The 14362-nt window shown below is 36.3% G+C and overlaps 1 protein-coding gene across 2 annotated transcripts in view; it reads right to left on the reverse strand.

Moving 5' to 3' along the window:
- LOC148835231 (metabotropic glutamate receptor 2-like) overlaps positions 1-14362 on the reverse strand; it is a 62571-nt gene that overhangs the window by 28954 nt on the left and 19255 nt on the right. For both annotated transcript variants that reach the window (XM_088916842.1, XM_088916841.1), the window contains exons 2-3: positions 2792-2995; positions 1452-2053 (exon numbers count right to left, since the gene is read on the reverse strand). In XM_088916842.1, the coding sequence (XP_088772968.1) occupies positions 1452-1940 (489 nt within the window). In that variant the 5' untranslated portion in view covers positions 1941-2053; positions 2792-2995. The remainder of the gene's footprint in view (positions 1-1451; positions 2054-2791; positions 2996-14362) is intronic.

Genomic DNA, 14362 nt, shown 5'->3' on the forward strand with positions numbered 1-14362 from the left:
TAAACCTGTTCATTAAAATGTTAATTTAATTCTGTCTATGACTCTCTCCATCATCTATACAGGTCTATCATGTTTTAACAGGTCCTCACAGCTTGAAGCCTTGAGATTTAGAGGTTAGGAAGCTGCACTTGGAATGTGGGAGAATTTATGATGAATGGCAACCTGATGAGGAAACAACAAAATAATGGGCCGTGTGGGACCAATTACACAGTAGCAGTTCTAATTGTTATTGAATGTTTCATCAAATAATTTTATCCTTTTTGCTATTCAGGAAACAGCTGCAATATCTGTGCGCTTATGTTAAGCATAATATGAATCACCAGAACACATTTTCAAAATTGAACATATGGCTAAGAGGTAGAGACAGTATGTTTAAATCAAGGTTATTTTCAATTTCCAACCCATCTGAATTAAATTGATGGATCAAGATGATGCTTAGGCTTTTGTTACATTGCAATACTTTTTTTTACTATTGTTCCAGCATGCAACTAAACATCGTATTGACACTGTGCTCTTCAAAACAGCAATCTTGGTTAGCTTAGATCTGGCTAATAAATGCATAAAATAAAATATTTCTGTTATAGCGTTCTTCCTTTATCCCATTGCATAATACATCACAGAAGCAAATGACACTATGATACGACTAATTCATCACGAGAGTATTCTCATCTTAATGTTGTGGAAATTCCTACTGTTTGCAACCCTCCATGTACAGACTAAAAAAGGTATGCAAGGGGTGAAACTCTCTCTTCTTCCAAGAAACAGCTGGATGAGATCCTTGGATCAATTAATAGTAATTAATGTTGATGGGTCATATGGTCTCCTCTCTTATGTTAAGTATTTGTGAAAACTAAATAGTATAAATTCAGTTAAATACTGGGAAGATTTAGCAAGAAGCTAGACAGTTTGGCTTTCACATCTACTTACATTTGCTCTGAGTAGCTCTGTATAGGATTTTCCCAAAGACAGGGCACAAGTGTAAAAACATGCCAATACTAACCTCTCAAAGAAATGTCATTACAGAATCCAGGCCGAAATCCAGAATGGAGTCTGCATGCGGTTTACACAACTTCTTTATTAATTTTTTTAAAGGAGGAAATTCATTTTTAGAATACTGTATATCAATTGATGTACTATTTAATTTGTTGACGGACTAGATTAAGGTTAACAACTCACAGAATTCATCTTCTTGCAGTAATGTCTGATCATTGAAAGCAAAACATTGTCCTTTTTCCCTTTCAGCTTTCAAAGATACTGAATTACACCAAGCCCAACCTAGCAAGGTTTTACTCTTAGCCAGTAATACCCCTGCCATGTGCTGTTTTCTTATTGCTTCACTGCCAAGCATAGGAACAGACAAGTTAGCAAGGTCAAGCATTAAAGCATTCATCTCATAAAACCATATAGAATTACTAAAACAGAAGAATTAAAAAGTAAATTATTTTCAGTACCTGAATGGAGACATCACTGTAGGAGCCACCAATGACCCCAGAGATAGCCAAAGGGAAGTCATCATGAATAGCATATGAGCCATCAGGACAAATGTACTCTGTCTCATCTACTTTGGTCAGGGAGGCCCTCACAAACTCTAGGGACTGTTCGAGGGCATAGGTGTCTTTTGAGCAGGTGTCTAAGATGTGGGCACCCAGTTTGAGGCCAGGTAAGATTTTATTGTCCTTGTTGATCTCGTCCAGAGCCAGCAGCATAGCCTCTAGCCTTTGGATCCCCCGTTGCTCATTTATCTTCCCACAGTCCTCTGTTCCCTCCCCTTTCTCGTGGACGGGAAAAAGTCCTCCAATAACAAGGTCCCCTTCCATAGTGATCTCCCGCTTGGTGCCTGTGTTGTAACTGGAGGTGGGAAGAGCCACTTGCACCAGAGTGAAAAGGAACAGGAAGTGGAGAGCACAGGAAGCACCCATTCTGAACCACATGCTCTTCATGGAGCTCTCTTGGTGTCCACAGTTGAAATGCAGCCGAGTTTTAAAGGTTTTGTCTTTTCATTGGTATGTGTTCCTCTTCTGGCATCAAAGGTGACATTTTATGAATCATTAACCTAGGGATAGAGTACAACGTAAATACAGTAGCTTGATTGCAACTTTTATAATCTAACAACCAAAAAGTGATTATCATATACTGCAGCCATTGTCTCAAGCATCCCACAGCATGCAAACATGCAACATAATGCTTTTACAACCCAAAGACATTACACTGAAGAAATATGAAAAGGCCTGTCCACAGAGTTATGGGGTATACTGTATGTGATGTGTACAGTATGTTAAGCTTGGAGACCATGAGTATCACAGACAGTAATGACAGGTTGATACATACTGTAGTAATGTGCAAACTGACATGTTCTTTGTTCTTCATTGTTTTAGGATGCTACTATTATAAAAATGATTTCATGTCATTAAGGTCCCAATATGTGTCATGCTAAAGCTTAGTGAATACGCTAGAAAGAGATGTGTGCAAATTCCCTGCCCAAGAAATGTTAATAGTCTGTAGTTTGTGCAATCTTCGCCCAGGAAAAGATCACTGGTTAGGTCAAATTCTCATTAATGTGACACCCAAGAGTTTATTCGGATAAATGCTGAAAGTTGATTCAACATAACTCTCCTGGCTGAGGAAATGGCAACCTAACACCAAGCATGAGGATGACGGCACTCATAAACGGATCAAAGGAAACCCATTACACCCATACAGAGTTCCTATACAAAACATATGTCATGCAAGCTTTTGGTTGACTGGCTCTCGGTTGGAAAATAGCCAAGGCAGGCTTCAGAGGACCACCTACCTAGGGTTTGAAGGTAGAAACAGAGATTCCACAATGTGCCAAAGAAGATGCTGTGCCAACCTGGAAGAAGTAACCTGGAATCTATCACCACTGAGGTCGATTTTGGCTACCCAACCAAGAGGTGGTGGAGGAACAGGCAGTGAGTACAAGCTCCTCTGCTTGTTGAAGCTCGTCAGTGAACAACGGATCAGAAGGAACGTCTGCCTGAGATAAGTGAAGAAAGTAGTAAGAATAAGGCCAGGAAAGAGAGCAGGAACCCATCACCGCCTCTGACTAGACTGAAGCACCAGGGGCGGCGAGGCCTGTGAATGACAAGCCCTGTCAAAGCCTGTCAAAAACAATCAAGCAGCTAATCTAAGCAGTATGCAGTGCATCACACTTGACCAAACTGATCAGCTTTGTACCTGTCTCAGCTATTGCTGTGGTACTCTACCTCAGTTAGGACGCTGGATTTTTCATACTGTCTGTTGTGTATTTTTCAAGTTTTAAACTCCTTTTTATTAACTTCCTTTGCCCTTTCCATGATTGCTTATTATTTCTGTTGTTATTAACCATAATGAGCGTTGCTACTCTAAAAAAAGAGCAACTCAATCCTTTTTTTTTTGCTGTTGCCCAGATCAACTCAAACAAGACAAAATACTCTGGTACTCCGGGAGCACTTCATAGAGCTGATCTGTAATACTCTTCTCATATAGAAGTGTACGTGCCAGTGATGAGCAGTTCCTTCACCTCTTATCTGCCATCACTGTTGTTTTTTACTGTTATTTTTTGCAGCGCAATCATCTCTGGATCTTACTGCTTCTTCAACAACAAGCTCTCCCTCAGAACAGATAACAGGCAGTTGAATTTGTGTTTTTTCGAATTTGACTTTCCAACTGCATTTTTTATTACTTTTTATTGCTTAAAATTTTTCATTACTTGTTTTTTTCTCACTATGACTGAGTTATATTACTAGGGGGAGGGAGATCTAGTGCAAGACAAAGTACTAACATGGTTGCATAGCACCGAATACAGGCAAAAGACAAAGTACTGTACTAAAATTCAGTCAAAACATGTTATGTATATTTTTCTGTATGGCTACACATTGTATTTATCCATCCATCCATTTCCTAAACTACTTTATTCATTTGCGGGGAAGCTGGAGCCTAAACCAGCAAACAGTGGGCAAACAGTGACCCTGCACAAGATGCCAGTCCATGGCAGGGCACATACAGACACAAACACACTCAAGAAACTAGACACACTGTAGGCAATTGACCTACAGTATCAGCATGTCTTTGGACTGTAGGAGGAAACAGGAGCCCCCAGAGGAAACCCTTGCCAACAATGGGAGAACATGCTGTACGAACTCCATACACATATTGTAACACCCCAGGTCTAGAATTGATCCCAAAGCCCCAATACTGCAAGGCTGCAATGGTAACCACTGTGCCACCCTACATTTTTAGGCCTTATTTAGCACCAGTGAGTATTCAAACAGCATCAGGTATGGGGCAGAACATACATTAGATTTCATTTGTCCTTACTTGTTTTTTCATGCTTCTGATTATGATGGTTTAATGATAAACATGATGTTGGTATTTTACAGTCTTTGTCTACATGTTGGTGTTAACAATGAGGTTGTATGGTCTGAACAACCATGAATAACCTGTTTTCATTCATATCCTTTGTAACAGGAGATAAAATTTGCATTTACCTCTGCCACATTTAGAAAAAAAGCAAAGTTGTGCGCAATAACATTTTCATGAAGGTAAGTTTATTCATGATTTGTGTATGTGACAGATTTCCCTGTTACAGACATTTAAACAAAGTCCATTGCAATAAACACTGCATAAAAGTAAAAATGGTTGCTGAAGTAATAAACAATTGCTAATAAATACTAATAATTAGGGCAAAACAAACATTTAAATCAGTTATGTTTAGCAGGTTTCCTTAGACATGATTATTGATAATAATATCCATTACCAAATCACCATTATTAATTCTGAGTAGCTCAGAAGCAGCAAATACACATTAAGATAAAAAACACATTTAGGATACAAGAAAATATAATGGAGTATTTCTAATTATGAATCTAAACTCATGTAATATTGAAAATTTACTGTCTCTATGGGAAAGGCTACAGTACAACACATTTTATGGAAATTGTACCTTGAAGTGTGTAATTTGTTCATTGCACTTTTCACCATAAACATAAACACACGATAGATACCTACGGAACTACACTACATCATTTACATTTACATAATTGCTATTTTATTATGTTTCGCATGATAAAAAATGACCTTACTACCATTCTATTGCTATAATTTATTTATTGTACTTTCTTGATTGTATTCCTATGGTATGTACTTATACATAATATAATGATTTGCATATATTGTTAATTGTCCTGGATAAACAAAAGCAACAACAATAATCATAATAATGATGATGGTGATGGTGCCAGGTTATGACAGATTTTCTGCAAGCCTCTCTTAAAGTGTACCTGTCACTGGTTAAATCTGATGACAAAAAACAGTTCAATGGAGATTCACAGTTTAGTTAAAGAAATCTGAAAATCTATATATAAACTGTATATCAATATTTACATTTTACTGTGCACAGCAGGTTCTCTATGAATTAAAGTGAATTGAAATCAAAGGATAAAAGCTTAATCTCCCCTCCTGCATAAATAATGCAGTGCATGTGAGTACATCATTTCAACCTGCTGAGTGGATTACTATTTTATATACTGATATATAGGGTCAGTGTACAGCTCCTTTGGCATATATCTTAGAGCAGAATGACAGTTAGAGTGTAATTCAAAAATCGTGCACTCATGAATTGTGGAAGTACTCTATCATGTGCATTATGTCTATGTCTGTTGTGCACACACAGATCCCTGAAGAATACAATGTCAGAGCGAATGATGCATAAGAACTGCAAGAATGCCATGAAAATTATCCTCAAGTAAAATTCAATGACACTTCCACTTGGGATCTTCCCAGTCCCAATCTACATCTAATCTTTCACTTAAAGAAAGATTAGCACGTCCACACAAACATGTACTAACAAAGTAATGATGAATATACGTTAGAAAACGTATCCTGTTTCATGTTTGTGCACCTTATAAAGCAGCTTCATTAACCCTTAATGTAAACCAGACAAGGTAAAAAAAAATTAATAAAGAAGAGAAAGGAAATTTCAGCAGTTGGGTTAGAATTTTTATACATTTTCACTACTGTACTTGGACAGTTATAGTATGCAGTTTTAGGTTGTGGCAGTTCCTTATTGTTTACATTCATATCTCTTGATGAATACAGTTTTGTAATTTTTATATGCAAGTGCAATGTGTTTTTTTAAACAGTATACATGGGAAATTCTTGATGGACTGCAGAGCCATCAAAGTACAAAGAAACAGTCTTTTTTTTAATATACAGAAATTTTTTAAACACTTAGTATAAAGGGAGATCATAGAAAATGAAATAGTCCTGTTTTTTTAGTGTTCATATTTTTTAGTTTTCAGGTTTAAAAGGAGAGGGAAGTTACAAGCCACTTGGAAAAGAAAAAGATGAAATGATTGTCAATTATTTATAAGGGAATTTGTTAGAATGCCAGTCATGGTATATGAACAATAAAACAAAAGTTAGTCTACTTTTGACTCAGCCTTTCTCTCCACTATAAATAATAAGATGTGAGAAATAACTGTCCACATACATAATAATAAATCTTGGTATATGTTATACATTAAACACGTTACTACAGTACATTATTAGAGCTCTACTAAAAATATGTTTATATATATAGTATATCCTTGTACATATCTGGCTCTGGCCTGGGGTCATTGGCCTGGACACCCACCTGAGGCTGGTTTCTTGTCTTGATTCCTATCTCCAATGGAGGGTAAGTAGACATTTTTGTCATAGATAAATTACTACCCTCTTATAAAACTAGCGGTGGTTGTTTGTATCTGAGAACTACAGGGATTATGTCTCTGTGCACGTCAGTGAGGAGGCAAGATGAGGTAATACAGAAGAGGGCCTCTGAGGAGGTGTGGCGCCAGGGCCAAGGCCTGTTTAGAAGAGTTCGGAGTTCAGACTTCAGAGTTCAGAGTAAGAGAAAGAGTAAGAAGAGCCTATGATAAGAGGCTGGGGCCAAGAGAACCAGGGGCAAAGGAAGCCTTTTCCATGAAAAAGTGCCTCAGAAGAGGCATGGCGCCGGGGCCGAGGCCCATTCAGAGAGATAAGAGAGTTGAGTAAGACCTTTCTGAAAAATGGAAGGTGTCGCACAGTGCCAGAAATAGCATTACATTAAATAGGAAATTAGCTTTGTTTTAAAAAGGATGTGCAATTAGAAGCAGTAAAAGAAACAAACCAGAAAAATAGTAAAAATAATAATATATACTGTTCTAATGTAATATTTTATGGATATCTCCATGGAGCCTATGGATATTCTATGGTATATATGGCACCTAATGAAATTGCACATGTGAAAGAATAATATTAAATATCAAAACTCGAGTAGAATAACATCAGGAATACCGGTATACTGTATGTAACAAAGTATTTGTAAAGATACAAAGCCATGCATGGGAAAAGATACGAGAATGAGTTCAATTCCCCTGCAGAATTGAGGAAGACTGAAGGAACACTGGCCAGTCTGAATTTATGTAAAGTGAAACATACAGTATACAGGCAGAATCACTAGCTGAAGAAATAATAGAAAAAGATGGGGATTTATCAAAAATAATATACAGAAGATTATGTATAAATGTGAAAATAAGATTAAAAGATAAATAGTATGGTGATGACTGTGAAGAGTAATAGTAAAATTGATAAAGTAAAGGTAATTGATAAAGTAAAAGAAACTAGAGAAACTGGGTATGTACAGTAGGACTATGAAGAAATGGAAAAATGAAGAAAAAACAAATGAGTGAAGCATTAATACTGCTTACTGTTCCATTATACCTTATGCATGACCACCAGGTGAAGTTATAGAACTTGAGTTGGAGTTATAAAAAATAGGCAATAGAAGACCTAGGCAATTCTTAATCATATCCAGGGCACAGACATGAAAATTAAGCATAACATAGCCTGACTCTCAAAGAAGTGTGTAAACTAGTGTGAGAACAGAACAACACCTTTAAAACTACTGTAGCCTCTAAAGGGCAACTGGTGCTAAACCAAGCAAGAAGAATTTGTTTGAATCTATAATAATACGGAGAAGAAGTTAAGCCCAGAAAAAAAACAATTCTTTCAAATGTAAGAAATAATTGTTTATATATGGTATGTAAACAAATGTACAGTATGTGCTCAGATTAGTAAGTGGGCATACAATGCTAAAGAAAATGAAAGAACTACAAAAGAAAAATAAAATTAATTGGGTAATTATGTTTGTGTAATATCTAGATATTATGCAAAATGATATAAGTATCTAAATTGTAATCGTATAAGAGAAAATAATCATTTTAAATAAGATTTAGGGAAAGAACCATAAGATTTGTGTTAAGAGAAAAACATTGCAAAGGACTCATAACTAAAAGTTACTGTATTAAGATGAATATACAGTAGATTTATTTACTAATTTCTAAATTTAGAAATCATACTGGAGATCATTAATACATTTCAATTAGATTAAACATCTGTAAAACACAATTGAATTTAAGTACACAAAGCTCTGGTGTCTGGTGTCAGGTTTTGGATTCAATATCTTGTCTGTCTATGTGTCACAACAGGTGTGTGTATACTGTACATGTATTTAGCTACCAGCACATTAGTTCAGGTGGGTAGCTGCGTCAGCATGCATAGGCTGCAAAGGAACAAGTAATAGGTTTATTCCATGCTGAAAAAAAGAAGATAGAGAACACAACGTTTTGGCCATGGAGCCTTCTTCACACCTGAAGTTTATTATAGTTTGTATAGACCTTTGAACAAGAATAGTAATATTGAGAGTTAAATGAAGAATATACTGTATAAGATATGTTTAGAAGTAATGTACAATATTAAAGAGACAGCAACTCATCAATGTGAACTGATTGATCCTGTAGTTCAGTTTGATTGACAAGACCATGCTGTATGTGTAGATAATGTATGCAGGAATGTTTTTTAAGTGACATTTACCATGAGGGAAAAAAACTAATTTAGAATCACCAAGCTGTAATGGTGTAAGAAGATTACAACCAGTAACAGAACTAAGTGCTTTTTACCAATATCACTTCTTGTTCAATTCTTTTTACAGGAACAAATACAAAGAGCAATCTTATATTTTACAGATAATCGAGGGGCAAGCCTGAAATGCACATTTAGAAAACATATATTTAAAATTGGCTAATGTTTGTGCACAAGAAAAATACAATGGTAAAAAAAGAATTTGCAATTAGACTGACAGCGTAATTCACAGAGCAAAAGAGAAAAGAATTCTTCATCGTTAAGTCTCAAGCCAAAAAGAGAACTGGGTTTTTAAAAACTGCACGCAAGTTCCAACTAACTCAAGTGAATGAACTGTTTACACAAATCTTCAAGACTCCCCAAACTTAATGGGAAAAGAAACTTATCAAAGATTTTATAACAACGCAGCTGCAACTGAACTCAGTTAAAATGGATAGTGCAAGGTGTACACCAAAGGACTTTTTAACACAGCTAAAGTTGGATTTGAATCATGTCTATAGACAGATGATTTATGGACTGTGTGAATTTTAAGAACGGTATTGTTTTTGTCTTCAAGATGTTATTTAAAATGTCTAAGTATGTATGCCAAACGATATAAACATGTGTAAGTGTTGTAAATTTGTTTTTAAAACTGTTATTTCATAAGATGACAGGTTACAATGTTCAAACAAATCCGATACTCTGTGATTGCTGCAGTATGGTATGTTCATATTGACAGTGAATAGCACCTGAAAAGTAAAATTTAGTTTTTAAAAGATATTTGAAATCTCTTTTTGAGAATACAAATGTGGCCCTAAAGCACATGTACAAATAAATGCTTCCTCAGTACCACATTTTAGATACTGTACAGCAACATAATATGAAACAAAGTAAAGGCATGAAATAAATAGTCCACAAATGAAAATGGTTGTCTGTATAATCAGTGGAATCTGTGGAATCACTTTCTGGAGCAGTTTGTCCACATTTCCAGCACATCAGCCTGTACAATTCCCCCGTTAGATAATTAAATGCTGACTTAATTGCATACTGATATAATTTACAGGCATTTTTGTTGAGCAAATATCGCTTGAGGTCTCCTACCTCTGTAAGTGAAGCTGACTTACTAACACACCACGAGTCACAGCTAATTACATTACCAGGAGATGAAAACATGAATAAAATAAATTCATATTTTTAAATATTCACTGCTGCTCTGTGTGGACAATGTGTACTTCTCTGGCATGTAAACCAGAGACGCTGGTAACACTGCTGGCTTTGCTCATAACTGTGTGGGAGAAAGAGATTGTTAAATACAGGCTGGTGTCAATTATTCATCAATGGAATTTGTTACAGTGCCAGCCACAGAATATGAACTGCATTTTTTATTCACATAACATAGACGATCCCCATCTCACCAATTCTGCTCTGAAGTACAGTACTTTCTCAGGAGCCCTAGCATACAGGTTTGGTTTGTAATGGTACCATTTATTTAATGGATTCTATTTAATTCAAGCCCTGTCATAAGAATTATACTATTAGAGTTAATTAACATCAAAATGGTATGTTTTAATATGTTTTGTTATTTTAACAACTGTGAAAAGTTGCAATATTCTCTCCTAATTTTAGAATTTTGAGTGATGTTTCCTCTGTGGTCATTACTTCAGTCAACTTGAAGTCAAAGCGATCAGAAACAAGAGTCAGTATTCAGTGACCCCATTTAGCCTTCTTCAGTTGTGTCCTTGACCCAAAATAAAAATCTAAAATAGGAAATCTATATTGCTATACTGTAGATCTAATAAACAAGAACAGATACCTTTCTTAGCATTAAAGGTTTTGTTTTTACTTTATTAAATGCAGAGAAGGTCTAAGACTCAGTCACAGCTATTTGAACCTGTATTCAGGTTTAATTCTCTATGGTGTGATTTGTTGCATTTCACAGTTCAGAACATGCAACCTAGGGGCACGTCCTGCCACTTGTTTTAACGAATGCTCAGTAATGAGGTGTTGAAACCTTTCTGGATACAGCCGAGCTCTAGACAAAGGAAAAAAAAAACATTTATCATTTCCTTTGTTGACGTATATTCATATACACAGATGTAAATAGAGACAATACATTCAAAAAGATATCATTTCACTCATTAGGTATCCCTAACCTTAGTTTCCATGGAAACCTGCCAGGCAAGATGGAACCTAGGAGAGAGACAAGCAAAGACATGTACCAATATGCAAGCCCAGCCAGCGGCTTAATGAAAAAGCGGAGCTCCTCTGTGTGTTGCAATGTGTAGTGTTTCATACCAATTTACTGTAACTGCAAAGTGCTCCCAGAAAATCGCCTTCAGTTTTTTTAAGGTAAAGTTAAAAAAGAAACATCACGCCCCTGGCAGCGTTAACTAATTAGGCCTTAAACTAGGAAGCAAGGAGATGGCCAGATTTTGATACTACTGATTAACTGTGCAGTTATCACTTTATTCATTTCATTCTATTTATTTCAGCAGCTCTCAGTGAGTGATATTGAATTTAACAGGAAGGTGGAAAAGGTCCCTGCATGCCATTCACAGAAGGTACCACCAGGGGGACTTTGTTTTCTTATGTACTGTATTTCTACTGTATGTATCATTTCCATGCTTCTGTTCATTCTTTAACAATTGATCACATGAAAGCTCCTTCAAGCTTCAAGGATCGTGTTAAATGCTTTAATCATAACCTTTGTGTCCTCTCCAGTCTCAAAAACATTGTCTTACAGAAAGCTACAGTAACAAATTTTAAACTAAGTAGGGCACAGAAGAGAACAAGAATGAAGTGTTAAGCGCTCTCCACTGTTCTAACTTAATTTCTGCAATAATCTTATGACACAGGGAAATGTCATGAGTTCACAATGCTGGCAAGCGATTTTATCAACACTTCATACCAAAGTATCTTCAGAGTATATTAGCAAAGACTATGTATACCTCATTTGTCCTGTCTCTTACACAAACAGCTGAGTTCAAATCATTTTCTTTTCTTCAATGGCCCTAATTATCATCAATTTATTTTACAGGACAAAGATTGTAAAATTGTAAAGATTGCAATATATACATATATACTGTATACTGTATATGTAAAAATGATCATTTTATTGTGATTTGTGTATTTGTCTTTTACTTTCCAGCTCTACAGTCTTTTACAGTATATGTTCATTCATCTTACACTTGGTGCTGCTGGGTTTTCAATGTGGTCGTAATCCAGAATTTCAATATTCATCCATCCATTTTCTAACCACTTCTTCCAGTTCGGGGGTCACAGGGGAGCCAGAGCCTATCCTACTAAACAACGGGTTCAAAGCAGATTACAGACACACACAGACTCCAGGGCTATTTTCTCCAAAGCCAATTAATCTACCAGTATGTTTTTACACTTGCAGGAAACCAGAGCACCCAGAGGAAGCCCACACAAAACATGGAGAGAACATAAACGCAGATAGCCACCCAGGCCTGAAAATGAACCCAGGGCCTTAGCGTGAGGCATCAGTACTGACCACTGCACCACCATGCCTCATAGATTTCAATCCTTTAATTTTAAATGAGTAAAGTTATGATTCTTATCTTCAGTTGTCTGATTTGCAGTTATGCAACACACACAGACACAACGCTGAGCGCTGCTTTAAAACAGCCTCATACCACGTGAAGTGTCACCAGTCTTGCTGCTTATAGTATGATGTGTACTCATTTGCATGCGATGCTCTTTTGGTTAGTTTTGTTAAAAAAGTCAGTGGGTGTGATGTCTTTTTACAGCTTGTTTAATATGGACTCCCACAGGAAGAAGACAAACAGGCAATAGAAAAAAAACCCCAAAATAAATAAATACAACAATGCTGAAATGATTCAATGGCAGATTAAGCACCACAGATTATAGTGATTTTGAAAGAGTGAGCAAAAAGATATGGCACATCTTGCTGTATAAAGAATAACAAATTATCTTCTTTTTGAAAAGTAAACCAAATATTTGCGAAAGATGATACTGTATGTCTTACAGCTCTTTTTGTTCTCCTAGGGGGCTGTCAATAACGATTCCTGATGTCTGCATTAATTGGTAGTTTTAAATGTGTTGGCCATCAGCCAGACAGCATGTAAAGAAATCTATGCCTAATTACAGTTGTTTCAGAGACAGTTACACTGGGAGCAGAGACAACAGCATTGGTTTGGAGAAAAAGGGACAGGAAAGAGTCAGGGAGGGGGGATGAAATAAAAAAAAATATACAAAAAAGGGAAATTAAAAACAAGTGTTTATCATCTTCAGAATATGAGAACTGATTAAATACTGGATTACTTAACAACTTTGAGCAAGAATCTGTAATTCTTGTAATATCTGGTGATGTGAAATGATTGATAGAGAATGAGGACAAAGATGTTGAGGACAAATATGTACTCACTTAAAGAAACAGTGCTGATACTGTGCAGTATATGTTACTTGTTCTAGAGTATAAAAGATAGTAGAGGTTAATTTATTCAGCCTAGCCATGAGCACTCTTTGACACCAAAGGATTAACCGTTTTTTGTAGAATCCTGCTTCCTAAACTGTTGACAAACTGTTGATTTTTCCTCCTGCATTCCAAAGCACTGGAAATCTGCCAGCATGAGTCTGATATCTTGGTGGCTCACAACTTTTAATTAACGTTAAAAACCTAATAATTAAGCTGGCATTTCCTTGAACAGATGGCCCCAGTGTGAAGTTCCCATTTGCAAAACCAGTGTGGGGCAAAGTGGCCTTTCAAGGAGCATCAGGGACATGAGTGGAGAAAAGGCTAAGGAAACATCCTGGGTTTCCTCCATTTGCCTGACAAATTATAGACCTAAGCTGGCATCAATAGTCTGTCAAGATGGCTGTTTGATCCTGTAAATACCCTGTGTCAGGAAAGAGGGAAGGAGGCACGCAAGAAGTATAAAAACAAGCCCTCGTTACTTAAGCTTTTGCACAATCTGGAGTCTTGATGATCAGATCTCTTTTCCACTCAACATTAATCCAAGATGTTTTGAATCCAGAAAGCACCCACAAAACACAATCTACTGTAGGTTTCCAGAAAATTAAATCTCTATAATTCTGGTACAATATATACAGCAATACAAGCTGCATGAGCTACACAAAAACAAATAAGATGATAAAATGAATATTTACCTAAACAGTAACCTGAGCACCTGAAGAACAATTACATGGGTGCAAGAAGAAACATACAAACCCCAAACCTAAGATCTGTGAGGTATTATTAGTAGTAGAAGTAGTAAAAGTGCTATTGATTCCATGCTGTAATTGTCTTAAAATCTGACAATAAAATAAGGTGTGGTGAGTTAATGGAGATTTTAGGAAATTGACCTGACAGTAACTCTTCAACGAGAGGTGTAGTGTTGTATGAAGTCATTAAAAACAGGGCATGAAGGGAAAAGAATCTAACTGTATATTGGCTGCGAAA

Source organism: Atractosteus spatula, chromosome 5, assembly GCF_055471065.1.
Source record: "Atractosteus spatula isolate fAtrSpa1 chromosome 5, fAtrSpa1.hap1, whole genome shotgun sequence".
Lineage (NCBI taxonomy): Eukaryota > Metazoa > Chordata > Actinopteri > Semionotiformes > Lepisosteidae > Atractosteus > Atractosteus spatula.